Raw genomic sequence first — 15,155 nt, forward strand, 5'->3', positions numbered from 1 at the left:
CAGTTACAGTTTTCTTGGACATAAACTCGTATATCGGGATCCATCCCGAGGATATATCTTCGAAATGCGCGGATGCATCTCGAGGGAGAAGCCTCGAGGGAGGAGGGAAGAGAGGGGGAGGAGAGAAGAGGGGCGAGAAAATGGAAAACAAAGTGCGCGATCGAAACGTTTGGTCTGGGTTGGGGTGGCGTTAGCCGAAGTCGAGCCGACAAAGTAGAAGTTACGATCGACGTTCGCGTCGGCGACGCGGTGATTTCTGATTCGTTCCTCGGCCGTTATATACCCCTGGTGCAGTCGAGAGCCGCTATAAAATACCGCGGTGGGTGTAAAAAAAAAAGGAGAGGAGGGGAGGGGAAAAAAACAGGAACCGGGATGGACAAGTATTTTACGAGGCATCTATTTGAATTTATCCCGTGCAAAGACATTTATCGAGCCGTTGTATCGTGACACGCTCTGTTTGAAAATTACTTCGTGCTTCGTAAAGGGGAATTGCACGATTCCTCTCTCTCTCTTCTGCGCGGAGGGAAAACCGACACGAATGAGTAGCATGAAGTTTTTTCGCGATAGTGGAGGGAAGAATGTCAAAGCTTGAGGTCAGCCTCGATGAAACTCGATTTTGCAATGATTTTCAAAGGGACCGAAAATCCTGTGTAAAAGGATTCGTGTGATAAAATTAACTTATAACGATCTTGGGGAATTGTATCACATTTTCACGTCTCTGAAATTTTGCAATTTATTTCCGTCCCGTATGAAAATTCTCGAATTTCCAGCATACGCTTCTAAAAAACCGTACATTATCCTAGAAACGGTTTTCGTTATCGATTTAAATCCGTTTGAAAGTGTCTCCAATATTTTAAAAAATTAAAAACACCTGATGAAGTAATACCTGAAATTTATTTTTGAAATAAAATCCTACAAAATTCGATGATTATGAATACCTATTCTGTTATTACATACCTATTATATTTTACGTTTTATACATATATATATATAAAGAATGAAATCAATGGAGATGCTTTCATCCGTTCAACTTTATAATTAAAATATACCTCTCTTTCGAAAATATCTGAATACTTTCGGGCATAGTAGTGCATACTCGAACACTAATACACTAATCGTCCCTGTACTTGATGCATTAATTTACGACTTCGTTGTATCGCGGATCTCGACGGGCACATCTCGATTTATGGCGGGAAGAGGGAAGGTATTTCATCGCAAAACAAAACAAATAGCGCGTACAAATCGATGGAAGCCGCGAGAATAATGCTCGCCGCGTAAACCGAGCAAGCCGTTTAAAACCGCTACTTGATTAACAGGAAAGCCTCGTGGATCCGTGTTCGGTATTTTCTGGTAGCGAGCTTGGGATCCGATATCATCCTGAAAATCGAAATTACAATCGGATTACAATCAGGGGTTTCTCATTAAAAATCAACAGGAACACGACGCAGAGGAGAGAAATTTCTTTCCATCGACCGATCAACTGGAATAGGTGTACACGTACGGTTAATGGATTAGAAGAAAAAGTGTCGTCCTTTTTCGATTCACGGGGGGACGTTCTATCTCAACCGTTTTTCGAGATCCGGGTTAATCGAATACAAGATTCGCCACGTCCGTGAAGGTTGGGTGAATACAAAACGAAACGGGAAACGGTGGCTTCTCTGAAGAGAAGAGAATCCGATTGTTTCGACCGTTTCCAAGACGAGCGTACCAATTACTTAAAAGCTTGGAATTGTTTATCGGAGAGAAAGGCTAGCCCGGAGGGAGAGTTTATGGGATTCACACCCCCAACAGGTGGCACGAAGCGAAACACTGCGGGCCGTGCGACCCCTTTCAGAAAAATCATTCTAGCTCGCATTAGACTTTCAAATTACCGGACACGCCGGATAACGCTATATTCCACCCTCTGCTCTCGTATAATTCACCCTGTTACCCAACGTTCCCGGCCATGTAATTGTTTCCACCGTTTTCTGACGCCGCGCATTTCCGATTCACCGACTACCGGGAATATTTTTCACCACGGAATCGTGAAAAGAGAAATGGATCGGTGGTGGTCGAGTCGAAAGATCGAGGAAAGTTTGCAAGGAAGGATCGAGTCGAGAGAAACACGTGTCCATCCAGCGATAGAAGAAAAGACGTTACGTTAAATGGCTCGTGTCGTATATAGGGAACAAAGGGAAAGCTGCCCTCTTCAACGATTCGACCGCTTTTGTCTCGACTTTGTTTCAAAGGGAACGATCCGAAATTTATAGAGAGAGGGAGGCTAACGCAAGGATGGCAAAGAATACAAGGGGATGCAAGGAGATTCATCCCTCGTTTAATCAAAGTTCGAAAAGAACTTTTTGGCGCCGTGCGTTACGATTCTTCTCGATCCGATCGAATCGAAATCTGTGCGAATCCAAGGGACGACTCGATATCCTCGAATCCTCGTCGTTTCGAGAATGCATTTCTGTTGGAGAATCTTTTGGCAGACGAGTCTAATGTTTCTCGGATATTCGATGCATTGAAGCATTACATCCACCGAGAAAAACATCGAACCATGGGAAACCCGTATCATTCGAGAACGAAGAATTCTTCGTTTTCTTTCGACTCATTCTGGGGAAAAATGGAATGTTCGTTTGCGTTTTGAAGAAAATAAATAAAATTCTCAGCGAGACTGTGAACGGTAAATAAAGAAAATATCTGAAGTTCGAAGCGGTAATGTGACAAAGCAAACTTACTACAAAACTGAACTTGGGGCAGATTAAAACTAGTTGAAAACCGTGGCCTAACTCCGTCCGTGCGGTCTCATCCCGCTCGATCCGCGGTCCGTTTCACCATTTTGCGGCCAACTTTTGACCCATATTTCCTCGTACGAAAATTAATACTCGTTAACGACAAAGTAGCAGCACAAAGCCCACTTTGATATTTTACGCGTGCTCGAACGGTCCACTTGTTTAACTCGTCTAATCTTGTTCGTTATTCCCAAGAATATTCAAACCAAAAATTATCCCCCTACCTTTTCTTTATTTTTTCTCAATCTCCAAAATTGATTCTTCCTTCTCGACATCTCTATATCCTTTATATATATTCTACTTACTACAATTAGATTGACTACAAATTGCCAAATGTTAAAAAATTCTTCGAACGGAGAAATGTGTGCAAATTACGGAGAAGACAATTCGTTAAGACCAAGCGCGTAAAAATAACTTTGACTCGATCAAGCATTGCTCGGAGTATACTCAGCCGCGATCCCGATGGGTGTTTTCTGAGAACACACCGAGTCGCGAGTCACGGAGTGCTCTTTTACCGAGCGGAAAGACCGCCTTTTTTTTCTCCTTTTTTTTCTCTTTTTTTTTTCTTCTTAAAAAGAACGAGATTCCCAGGAAAACGCGAAAGCATTTGGGATCCGTGGCAACGAGGTATCGGTGGAGGACCGCGAACAAAATGTTTGTCGAGTCAACGGAACGTGTTTTCGCGCCGCGACAACTCGCTCTCCCTCTCTCTCTCTCTCTCTCTCTCCCTCTCGCTCTGTCTATTTCTCCATCTCTTTTTTTTTCTTTTTTTGTTCCTTCCCCGAGAAGAGACATTAAAGCACGCTCCAAACTGGTTAATGTTTAAACGAGCCCCGAGCCTTTTCGTGGCAACAACACCTACAACTGTCTATCGTTTTCCAATCTCCTCTGGTGCTGGGAGGATTTCGGTCGATCCACTTGGAAAAATCAAGCGCGGGAAATTAGTGGGAAAAGTTGGCGCGAACGAAATTCTTTAATTATATACAGAGAGAGAGAGGGAGAAGAGGGAGAAAAATATCGAGGAACATGCACGCACGGGGGAAAAACACAGAAGATGGGAAAATGGATGGGTGAAATAAAAAAGTTTATCGATGGAAAAATGTGAATTGGCGCGATTTAATTTGCATCTGGGTACTGTCCGCGAAAATTGCAAATGCTCACTGATTAGAGTCAAGTTTCCTTCTGCACCTCGAGGATAAGGGGGAACAAACGAAACGAGGAGAACGAAAGGGAGGAAGGGAGGAACAAGTTGGGGAAAAAAGACGGGAGCAAGTTGAAAAGGAAACGAAGGAAAAAGATTTGCCTCGGCTAATTGCATGAGATATGCGATTGTTTCATGCATATTCAACGAGTCCTCGAGGTGGAAATAGCTGATCGCTATTCCTTCCTTCATCCTGCGTCTTCTTTCTTTCCCTCCTCCAAGGTCTCTTTTTCCGCCTCGCTTTTCCTCCTTCCTCTCGGAGGAAAAGTTGGCGCCCTCCCCATCTCCCCGTCTCTCCTCGAAAGATTTCCTCGAACGAGTAATCCGATCCTAAGCCGCGAAGTATCTCCTCGATATTAATTAAGTCTCCTCGATCTTGTGTTAAGTCTTCTTGATTGTACGCACCTGAAACTAGTTTTCTTCTTCCCTTCCCTTCCCTTCCGTCCAATATACATCGTACATCGCGATAAACGATATCTAGATGAAAAGATGAAATCGAATCTTGAGAAACTCGAAGTGATTCCCATTTTCGAAAGTTTCTCCCCGCTGACGCGCGGAGAGATAGGATGTTGCGATTGGAGAATCGATTCGTCGACCAATTAGTCGATAAAAATCGAAAAGCGCGCCCATGCCTCGCGATAGAGAAATATCACGATGGGATGGGATGGGATGGGATGGGATGGGATCCACGAAACCGCGATTCGAATAAATTCATCACCTTTCCATTCGGGCCACGATATTTCGTTCGATGTGTTCCGTTCAACGTTCTCGGTGAAACAGAATTTTGCGAGGCATGGCCGAGTCGGTTAACCTTCCCTTCCTCTCCTGTACTCCGGACGATTATCGAATTACCGGAAACGTTTCCCCATCGGTACCGTTCATCCCGCGGATTTTCCATCGGCCACGCTCGTACTTTCGAAATATCGGCCGAATGATTGATAACGAGAAAACTGGGTTGCGGATTTATTTTTTTCTCTCTCTCTCTCTCTTTCCCTCTCTCTCTTTGTTTCGCTTGATCCCTTTGTTCGTGCTTTCACAGGCCGATTGCCCGTTCGCTTTGCCCCCCTTCCTCTCTCCCCCATCTCTATGTATATGTATTTATACTCGCGGCTATGGCGTTTCCTGCGAATTTTCGTTCGCTTTTTATCGCGTATTTCCCATCGGTATTCCCACCGAATTTTATATCACGCCTTACAAAATCAAACTTAATTCTTTCGTTCGCTTTTGTACGTTCGTAGTACGTCTGTTGCTGTCCCTTTTTCTTTTTTCTTATTTTCATTCTAAATCGTAAGAAAATGGTGAGAGATTGCGAAAGAAAGTCGAAGAAGGAAAAGAGCGATGGAGGATAGATAGATCTTTGGAAAAAGCGTTGCAAATCGAAAGCAAGGATCTCGAAAATATCCGATATCGAAGGTAACGGTTTCTTCGGGAGCAAAAGACCTCGATGCTCGAAGAATTTAGAAAATGCAAGAATACGTCTTCCCGTCGTTTCTTCGTCGTTCAATGCTTTCCTCCGACAATAGTATTGTACTTGTTAAAAGCACGTGTAAACTTGGCAAAACGATGCGCAGTTTCTTGCATTTGAGAAACCACTTAGTCTGATTGAGAGACCGACGACTGGCGACTTGGTGCATGATCGAGTCTAATCGATTCGATTAGAGACGAGCTTCGAATAGATCTTGTCAAATGGGCTAAGCTTTTTCGCGAGCAAATTCACGGGGAAAGATTCAAGGAATTGGTTTTACAAAAGATCAACTTGCGTTGCGCTTTAACCGAAATAAAGAGAAATTTTCGTATTACACTTGCAATTTGAATATTTTTACATCGAGGCAATAGCAATAAATATTTTAATTAAATAAATACAATAAATATAAAGGCGCAAATTTTCGATACGTGTAATAATGTAAAAAAAATCTAAAACAATCGTTGGGTTACAAAAGTTACTTCGTAATGTTCGAAACAAAAAAAGAAAATAAAATGGAAAATAAAAGAAAATAGAAAGGAAAGAAAGAAACATTTCAGTCGGAGCGATGGGACGATGAGAAAGGAATGTTTTCAAACTTACCGCCAAGAAGGATATGCACGAGAAGCGGAAGAAATCTGTATTGGCGCACTTTCGTCATGATTCTTGATTTTTCTACATGAACTGCTCTTCTTATCGCAGAACTCTCGGTTTCAAACTGATGCAATTTGTTCGTTCCTTCGAACGTGATTCAAATGTAAACACAAACCCGCGAATTTCAAAAGTTCCTTCGATTACGAACAAACATGTTATAAATAATCGTATGAAATATTTTTCTTTTTGACTTTTTAAAAGAAAAAAAAAAATGACGAGGAAGTTTGAATGAAAGGGAACACGAATGGTGAACCGTCGAGTCGAAAGAGTTCGAACGGAAAAGACCGTTCGACAGACAAAGTCCACGAGAAGTTGCGCGGACGAAGTCTCGGCTTCGACTGGCGCGCACCAACGTATCTGACCCCTCTGATAACCGGCCAGCCCCCTCTGGTTCAAATTCATCCCCTTCCCTCTTCACCCTGTCTGACTCCATCTCTCGTCGACTGTCTACGAGACATATCGTGGATCAAAAGGGACCAACTTAGACAAGGTACCTCTTTTTAATTTACGATTTAGCATGAATCGTATCGCATTCTATCTTAAAAAAAAATGAATTGATGACATCGAATAATTCGAAGCATGCATCGAAATCGTCGTATTGAATGAATTTGAAACACTGTAGTAAAACGTATGAGAAAAATCATTACACGTTGTATAATAGAGTTGTATAATTACACGTTGTATAATTATTCCATTTTCTTCCAATAATATTTCCATTCCCTTCAAATCAAATATTCCTCATGTAATTAAATTAACACGTTTTTTTATTTCATTCGTCACTTTTATTTTTCTCTTTTTTTACGTTTCATATTATCAACGAAATTTTGTTTAAAAATATTTGATGCATATTGCCAAATCCGCAAACATTTCTGAAAAGAATAAGACAAGAAGTATAATACAATAATTAGATAAAATTATGATAAGCAATTTGACGTAACGGAAATTTATAATTAGACTTTTATAATGAATTACTGATCTATAAAGAAAATAAATTTTTACTTTTTTTATTTATTTTACATATTTTATATATTTTAATATTTACAAATTACATCTTAGATGATTCGATAATAAAAAATTATTATATAATTTTTAATAAATATAATTTTTTAAATATAATATATCATCACTGGAAATATGTATAGTAATAAATAAAAAGTAAAATACTTATTTATGATAATTATAAATATACATATATGTATATGTAAATATTATTAAATACATTATGACTGGCTTAAAGTAATCTGTTCTTTTTATTGACAATTAAATGCTTGTCGCAATTTACACAATCCCAAATAAACCGGATCAAAATGTGTACATACGTATTAAATAGTCAAAAAGGAAGGGATAAAATTTCCGTTAGAAGAATTATGTTTTGTATATCGGAAGTGAAGTCTATAGTTGAAAATCAGCCGACGATAATAACGTGACGCGTTTTCTGTGTAAGCCAGACGTTAGCGCCTCTCGTGAGTTGCGCAACAGTCGCGAGGTCAGCATCATTGTAACTTTTGGCGCCAATTGACTACAAGGCGCTATATATTCCATTTACAAAACAATTATATTAAAAAAGTAGTACGTATATAAGTGGCGATATTAAAATCGCTTATTTATCCATATGTGACAGTCATAAAAAGAGTTTTATACACATATTTGTAAACATAACCTTGGTATACTTTTAGTGCCGCCAAGGAAAGCAACAAAACGGCCAGCTCACAATTCTGCAAAAGGCCCACGAGAGCCAAAACAGATAAGGAAAAAACAAGGTAAATTATTATTTCGTCAGTATTAAGTTATTTTTTACAATTTATTTTTAGCGTCGAAAAATATATTAGCCCAGAAAAATTTGATCGAAATATATAACCGCGAAGCACATGGATATGTTTAGACAATGTGTTTCACGATCGATAATTATTGCTTTCTTTTAATTGGTAGTTAGAAATAAATTAGTATTTTTAGATAAAAAATTTCGTGAAACCGTCGTAATAATTTTTCTGTTATAGTGCCGCGAATATTACGTGTCCTGCGGCAAATGTGGATCGGCACAAACATAATTGTACCTCTCTAAACCAAATACCATAAAATAGTACTAGACATTTGCATGCATTTCACAGAATTAGTTGTGAAACCTGATTTACGACAATCTGCGACTGGCGGCGTATTATTAGTATTTGGACAAGGCGATGTTGGACAACTAGGTTTAGGAGAAGAAGTTGTTGAAAAAACACGACCAGCAGTTGTACCTGGATATCAAGATATAATATCTGTAGCAGCTGGTGGTATGCACAATGTGTGCCTAAGACAAACCGGAGAAGTATTAACATTTGGATGCAATGACGAAGGAGCATTGGGACGAGATACATCTAAGGATGGTTCTGAGACTGAACCTGGTTCCGTTGAATTACCAAGTAAAGCTATTCAAGTGACAGCTGGAGATTCTCATAGTGCTGCTTTATTAGAAGATGGACGAGTTTTTGCATGGGGCTCTTTTAGGGTATAATTTTTTTTTACATTTCAAATATAAATTTTCTTATCTTATTAATTGCATTGATGTTAACAAAATTATATTTATTATTTAAGGATTCTCATGGTACTATGGGTCTAACATTAAAAGGAAATGAACGGTTTCCAATAGAAATACTGCCTAATGTAAACGTAGTTAAAATAGCATCTGGTGCTGATCATTTAGTGTTACTTGATAAAAATGGACATGTATATACATGCGGTTGTGGAGAACAAGGTCAATTGGGACGAGTAGCTGCCAGAACAGCTAGTAGAAATACCCGTCATGGTATGGGTCCTTTATTAACTCCTGCTTTAGTTGAATTTAAAGTTACTAAGAAATTAGAATTTGATGACATTTGGGCTGGAACATATTGTACATTTGCTAAAGAATATCAAAAGGGAGATATATATGTATTTGGATTAAATAATTATTATCAAATTGGTAAGTTAAAATAAAATATTAATAAATAAAAGTGCATAAAAATTCTTTTAAAAAATTATAAAAATAATTGCAAATAATAATTAAATTTTAGGTTTAAAAGATCCTGTAACTCATTTTCATCCGCAAGTTTCAAAAACATTTAGTGGAAAAGTTTGGAGGCATATTAGCAGTGGGCAACATCATACTATTGCCTTAGATGATTCTGGTCAAGTATTTGTTATGGGCCGTAAAGAATATGGACGTCTTGGACTTGGTTCTAATTGTTTGGATGCAAAAGAATTAACACTAGTTCCTAATTTAAGTTCCTTTAAATGTATTGATGTTGCAGCAGGTAGTGCCCAATCTTTTGCTGTCACTGAATTAGGTAGCATTCTTTGCTAACATCATTATTTATCGTTATTTTTATATTATTATATTGTTAAATATTTAGTATTTTTATCTTCGTATGTATAGGAGATTTATATTCATGGGGTATGGGTTCAAGTGGCCAGCTAGGTACAGGAGAAGAAGAGGATGTTGAAGAACCTACACTAGTCAAAGGAAAACAATTGGAAGGAAAAACAGTAGTACGAGTCGCGGGTGGAGGTCAACATACATTAACATTAGCAACAATCCATCCAATGAAAGAAAAAACAGCTGGTTAATATTAAATGACTTGTTAGATTTAAATTTAAAGTGTTTCATATATGTGATAATAATTTGGACAACGAAGGGAAAAAGGAATTAATGATTTTTATTCTCCTTGAACAAAAATTATATTGAAGGAGAAACTAACAAATAAAACTAATTCTGAAGATGTATCGTAATTTCGATAGTAAGACGATACTTATATTTGTACATAATTTTTTTGTGCTAAAAAAAATTGCATCATTGTGTTTATATAATTAATATATCGACTGATTTTTTGATTGCATTGTTATTTTTTCTACTTGATTGTATTATGATGAAATAAAACACTTTTCTACTTGTGAATTATATATTATTAAAAAATGTATCTTTGTTATATAGACCTGAATTAAGTTTTATTACTTATATTAATGTTTCAAAAATATTAAGTATTTAATTAATTCTGAATCATATTTAAATTTTATTCACATTGTATAATTAAATACAGAATAAAGATGTTATTATAATTTATTCTATGTTTTTAAAAATTGTTTAATCTTATAATAAATATAATTGATGTAATTATTAATTATCCTTTAGAAAGATTGAAATCTTAAAAAAATGATTAGATAGAATGAATAAAAATAAAATTACCATTGATATTTCTCTTAATAAACTATTTTATTTTGTTTAACTTAATTTTGGTTGTTCTACAATTTTGCCTTCTTGCAAAGAAATTTGTTGTAATTTTTTCCCAATACGTTCTTGTACATCTAAGTATTTAGCAATACAACGATCAAGACATACAGATTCACCTTTACTTAATTCTGAACTAGTATATTTTGGTGGAATACATTTTCTGTGACATGCTGCTGTCATACGATGAAACATATCAGTCATCATTTCTATTTCTATATCTCGTACTAACTTCAATTGTTCTTCACTAAACTGAGGTAATGCAGCCATTTTTTAAATAATTATCAATTATTATTTTACAATTATTTAAATGCACAAATAAGTCTAATTATTAGAAATCTGGAACTGTCTCGTTTTCATATTTTTATATCTTTTTGCATTTATATTTTTTCTTGCTTTTGAAAAAGCATATACTCCTATTCCAGCAGATATAAACCTGTAAAAAAAGATTATCTACTTACTAAGTTCAAAATCAAATTAAATATATAATATTAATGATAACAATTATATATTATTAAATACAAAGAAACATAAATGTTACTAAATTTTAAATAAAAATACAAATACAAGATTCTTATGTAAAAAGTTAACCACAAAAAAACGGCTATTACGACAGAACAGCGATTGAAATATCTTACATTTACATACCTACCATCCAATCGCTATCTTCGTACAATTTTGTAAAGCCATTCTTTTTTAAATGTCATAAAATATTTCTATAATAAAAATTAATTGTTTATATACCTGTACATTCATTCATATAACTTTGTGACCACGCTATTATGCGATCATGTGACTAAGTAAAATACGATCATGTAATTTTTACCATAGATGATGTACAACATAGATCTAACATTACATATTATGAAACATATTATGAAACATATTATGAAACACTAAATTAAAAAAATTTAATAAAATGTATGTCACCCTACTTTTTAATTTACTTTCCATGTAAAAATAAAAAAAGAATAAATATATATATGATATAAAAAATAAAAATATAAAAATAAAAGTTACATATTAATTAATTAAAATTAAAATTTAATCATTAAAAATTATTTGAAATAATAATTTATCAAATATTAATTATTTTCAATAATAATAGTGAATAAAACAATTTCAACTCTTGATAAGAAGATTTATTTAATGTAACAAGTTGCACATAAAATTAATATAATTGATTAAATATTATTATTATTACTTGTTTAATAAAATTATTTAAGTTTTTAATCAATAAATTCAATAAAAAAAAATTATTAAAATTAATCAAATATAGTATAGGAGTAAATTTTATTGAACAAATATAGATAAGCAGAACAAATAACGGAAGTTAGAAATAGAAAGAAAATTGTGAAATCGCCATCTTTAAAATGCCGCAAATGAAACTAAAAAAAGCAAATAGTAGAAGAGCAAATAGATAGAATAAAAATTAATCATCAACAGCATTTCTTGAATGTCAAAAATATTTTTCCAAAAATATTGGAAACATGGCATTAATTCTTAATTTTTATTGTATTTTACTGTGTTTAAATGTTTTTAATATTTAAGAGATAGCATTGATAGTTAATTCTTTTTTATTTTTATTATTTGTTTTTACTATTCATTTTTTTTTTTTTATTTATATTTTATTTACGATACTCTAAAAATGTCATTGATTTCATAATTTTTAATCTTTCTTTTTTTTTACTTATTTATTTTTCTTATATTATATTTGTGTTATAAAATTTATGTCTTCAAAACATGATTTCTATATTTGATTAATTTTATTGTTTTCTTTTCATCAAATTTTCAATTTTTTACTTTCTACTTTTAATTATATATAACTAATATTTATAATTGTAAAAGCAAGTATAATATAAATAAATTTAATATTATAGCATCATATTTAAATCTATTTTTATGAAAAAATTTTACAAATTGATATTATTTTCATTATGTTGTAATTAAAAATACAAAGATACTGTTATTTATACATGAGTATGACTCATTATGTACAATTCATATAATCAAAAAATCTATGAATATAATTCGATATATATAATATGTACAGAATATATATATACAATGCATAGAGATATTTATCAAAAGATGTATTAAAGAAATTATATTTAAAATCTATTTATATATATTATATAATATTAATTTTTGTAATTAAATTAAATATAATTTTTATATTTAAAGAAGGCGTACCAAACATTCTCTTTTTTTTACGTAATTGATATTTTGAAATATGAAAAATAAAATTCTATTAAATATTTATCTTATATTCATTAAATAATTTATTTTATTCCTCGTTCATGATATTAATATTATTAATTCTAACAACAAGAAAATTAAATAGAAATGTTCTATGAAAATTTTACAAAGACTTTTCGTTTCTGTATACTTCGATATATATGGAAAAAGATTGAACATCGAAGCATTCTATTGGTTATTTCTCATAGTAGTGCTATATTAAATCAATAAAGTTAGAAACAATATTGAAAAGGTTAAAAAACTTTAAAACGTTAAAAAATCTAAACCTAAAACGTGGAAGAAGAAATGTATTAAATGATAAATTTATTTTGTGTCTCATTTATGATTTTAATTTAATGAAACAGATTAATTGATAATAAAAATACTATTGATTTACTTATTTGCTTACAGTGATTATGAAGGTAATTGCTGTTTAATTAAAAAAATTAATTTATTTTATAATATCTTTATAAATACTGCCATATATTAATTTTAATATATAAAAATTAAAGTTAAACATTAATGTGAAATGTTAAAACAAAATAATTTTTTTACTCATAATATCGATATTACATGGAAAACGTTCGTTCGAGAAACTTGCGATACTATTCCAACAATATTTAATGAAAAGAAAGATGATTGCTTATATTTCAAAGGAGATGAAGCAAAGAAGGCATACGAAGAAATTATATCCGAACAAAGTGATATGATTTTACAATCTGCACATAAACATAAATTAAAAACATTTAATAATTGCAATTCAATACCAAAACCGTTTTCGTCGAATGAAAAAAAGAAGAATCAGTTTACTCAGGAAAAAGTGACAATTAATACAATATTAAAAGCAGTAGAACAAAAAGACTTAAAATTTTTATCAAAATATGTAACATGGGAAAATGTTAATTTGACTGATGATTTTGGTTGGACTCCTCTCATGTCAGCTGCATATTGTGGTCATTTGGATATTATAGAATTTTTATTAAACCTTGGTGCCAATAAAAAAGCTAAAGAAAAATCTGGTCTTACTGCAGCACAATTGGCATTAAAAAAAAATTATTTGAATATAGTTGCCTTACTTAAGAAAAAATCAGAATCTGTATGTAACAAAACATTACAAGAAAAAAATACAAATGATTCAGAAAAAAATGCAGATACTTTATTACAGATAAAATCAGAATCTGTAGGACTTTTGAAAAATTATAAAGACAATATACATAGAGATAATGATAATATAGAGGAGGCATTCAATGAGGGATTTTATTGTAAAATTTGCAAGACTAATTTTTACCAAACAACTTGGAAAAAACATGAAACATCTACACTTCATATTTTCAATAGTAAACCAAAATTAAAAAATACAATGTATGGGATATCAAAACAAAATAAAGGTTATAAAATATTATTAAATTGTGGATGGGATGAACAAGGTGGTCTTGGTCCTACAGGAAAAGGAATAAAATATCCTATTAAAACCTGTTTAAAATCTGATAGAAAAGGACTAGGACAATGTAATGAAAAAGAATATAGAGTGACTCATTTTAAACCTAAAGATCCTGCAGCAGTTAGTGATTTTAGAACATTTAAACAAAAATGTTTGAAGAAGAAAGATAGAGAAAAGTTACTTGATAGGGAAGTTAGAAGAGAGAAAGCATTACGTATTGCTTTGTCTTAAAATAATACATAAATGATTAATATTTGATAATATTTCTAAGACTGAATAGAATGTAATTTTGATTTTTTATATTTTTTAAATGTTTTTCTTTTATTACCATTCAATTTAAGAATTATAATATTATTTATTACATTTACAGAAATATTTTATCATATGATACAATAATATTCATAATATATAAATAATTAATCATAATTTTTGTTGTAGATGAAATTTGATCAGCAGAAGGCTTTAAAACATATACAACAAGTGGAAGAAAAAGCAGGTGAGATTCTTACTGATCGACAAGAAATAATTGCTTTGGATAAAAGAAGAAATAATGATAGAGTTGGAATGAGGGCATTGCAGAAAGAGAATTGTGAGAAAATTTGGATAACTATTGGACCATTATTACTTAAAATGCCATCCAAAATTGCAGAAGAATTACTTATTAAAGGTATTTTCATTTATTATTATTTTTTTTTTTTTATAATTTTAGAATATGAATAAAAATTAATTACATTTTTTTTTCATATTACAGATCAAAAAGAATGTGACATAGAAATTAATAAGCTAAGAAGTAATTTAAAAGTTAAAGTGAATGAATTAAGAGATTTAGAACTTAATCCATCTGTTCCAGGTTTAATGTTGCAACCTATGTCTTATAAAGAAATGTCAGCAATAAAACAAAATTTAGGTCAAAATTCTTAAATATATCTAAAATTTAGAATAAGAAATTATTAGGAATAATACTATATATTACCTATTATATATTATATAATATAATATTATAAAAATATATATTATAAAATTAAAACTAATAATTATATATTATTATTATTTACTAAGTAATTTTGATAATTTATCTAAATTATTTTTTTCCATGTATTTTAACATTATAATATTTATGTATATATCAATATTGATTCATTAGT

General features: G+C 32.4%; 4 protein-coding genes across 8 annotated transcripts in view; 2 read left to right on the plus strand and 2 right to left on the minus strand.

Annotated features, from left to right (window-relative positions):
- LOC102672945 (kin of IRRE-like protein 2) overlaps nucleotides 1-6,685 on the minus strand; it is a 123,898-nt gene extending 117,213 nt beyond the window's left edge. The window contains exon 1 of one of the 2 annotated variants that reach the window (XM_006616924.2): nucleotides 6,038-6,685. Coding sequence is in view for 1 of the 2 variants with exons in the window: in XM_006616923.2 (XP_006616986.1) it covers nucleotides 6,038-6,095 (58 nt within the window). In the remaining variant the exon portion in view is untranslated. The remainder of the gene's footprint in view (nucleotides 1-6,037) is intronic. The other variant, XM_006616923.2, reaches the window with a different exon arrangement.
- A 771-nt stretch (nucleotides 6,686-7,456) lies between these two features.
- On the plus strand, nucleotides 7,457-10,019 carry LOC102672447 (regulator of chromosome condensation). 2 transcript variants are annotated; one of them, XM_006616921.2, is made up of 6 exons: nucleotides 7,457-7,657; nucleotides 7,765-7,848; nucleotides 8,197-8,576; nucleotides 8,663-9,029; nucleotides 9,121-9,393; nucleotides 9,483-10,019. In XM_006616921.2, coding segments are annotated over exons 1-6 (1,296 nt in total). In that variant the 5' UTR covers nucleotides 7,457-7,656; the 3' UTR covers nucleotides 9,674-10,019. The 2 variants fall into 2 exon arrangements, with proteins under 2 accessions (XP_006616984.1, XP_006616985.1); XM_006616922.2 differs by having other exon boundaries at nucleotides 7,531-7,657; nucleotides 8,086-8,576.
- Nucleotides 10,020-10,295: 276 nt separating this feature from the next.
- On the minus strand, nucleotides 10,296-11,626 carry LOC102673159 (mitochondrial import inner membrane translocase subunit Tim10). 3 transcript variants are annotated; one of them, XM_006616927.2, is made up of 2 exons: nucleotides 11,076-11,626; nucleotides 10,296-10,767 (listed from the first exon to the last, which is right to left on the minus strand). In XM_006616927.2, the coding sequence occupies exon 2, from the start codon at nucleotides 10,599-10,601 to the stop codon at nucleotides 10,326-10,328; it is 276 nt and encodes a 91-aa protein (XP_006616990.1). In that variant the 5' UTR covers nucleotides 10,602-10,767; nucleotides 11,076-11,626; the 3' UTR covers nucleotides 10,296-10,325. The 3 variants fall into 3 exon arrangements, with proteins under 3 accessions (XP_006616990.1, XP_006616989.1, XP_006616988.1); XM_006616926.2 differs by having other exon boundaries at nucleotides 10,984-11,259; XM_006616925.2 differs by having other exon boundaries at nucleotides 10,980-11,254.
- A 1,428-nt stretch (nucleotides 11,627-13,054) lies between these two features.
- Nucleotides 13,055-15,155, plus strand: LOC102673462 (G patch domain and ankyrin repeat-containing protein 1 homolog). The gene is made up of 3 exons (XM_006616928.2): nucleotides 13,055-14,229; nucleotides 14,449-14,677; nucleotides 14,762-15,155. Exons 1-3 carry the CDS (start codon nucleotides 13,099-13,101, stop codon nucleotides 14,929-14,931), a joined length of 1,530 nt encoding a protein of 509 aa, XP_006616991.1. The 5' UTR covers nucleotides 13,055-13,098; the 3' UTR covers nucleotides 14,932-15,155.

This window comes from Apis dorsata, unplaced genomic scaffold, assembly GCF_000469605.1.
Source record: "Apis dorsata unplaced genomic scaffold, Apis dorsata 1.3 scaffold_286, whole genome shotgun sequence".
Taxonomy (NCBI): domain Eukaryota; kingdom Metazoa; phylum Arthropoda; class Insecta; order Hymenoptera; family Apidae; genus Apis; species Apis dorsata.

Bases quoted from the DNA above. Each gene is read 5' to 3' on its own strand.
- LOC102672447 (XM_006616921.2), top strand. The intron at 9,030-9,120 runs GTAAGTTAAAAT...ATTAAATTTTAG, and splicing joins AAATAATTATTATCAAATTG to GTTTAAAAGATCCTGTAACT. The intron at 9,394-9,482 runs GTAGCATTCTTT...TCGTATGTATAG, and splicing joins TTTTGCTGTCACTGAATTAG to GAGATTTATATTCATGGGGT.
- LOC102673462 (XM_006616928.2), top strand. From the start codon at position 13,099: ATGTTAAAACAAAATAATTTTTTTACTCATAATATCGATATTACATGG. The intron at 14,230-14,448 runs GCTTTGTCTTAA...TTTTTGTTGTAG, and splicing joins GAGAGAAAGCATTACGTATT to ATGAAATTTGATCAGCAGAA. The intron at 14,678-14,761 runs GTATTTTCATTT...TTCATATTACAG, and splicing joins AGAAGAATTACTTATTAAAG to ATCAAAAAGAATGTGACATA.
- LOC102673159 (XM_006616927.2), bottom strand. From the start codon at position 10,601: ATGGCTGCATTACCTCAGTTTAGTGAAGAACAATTGAAGTTAGTACGA.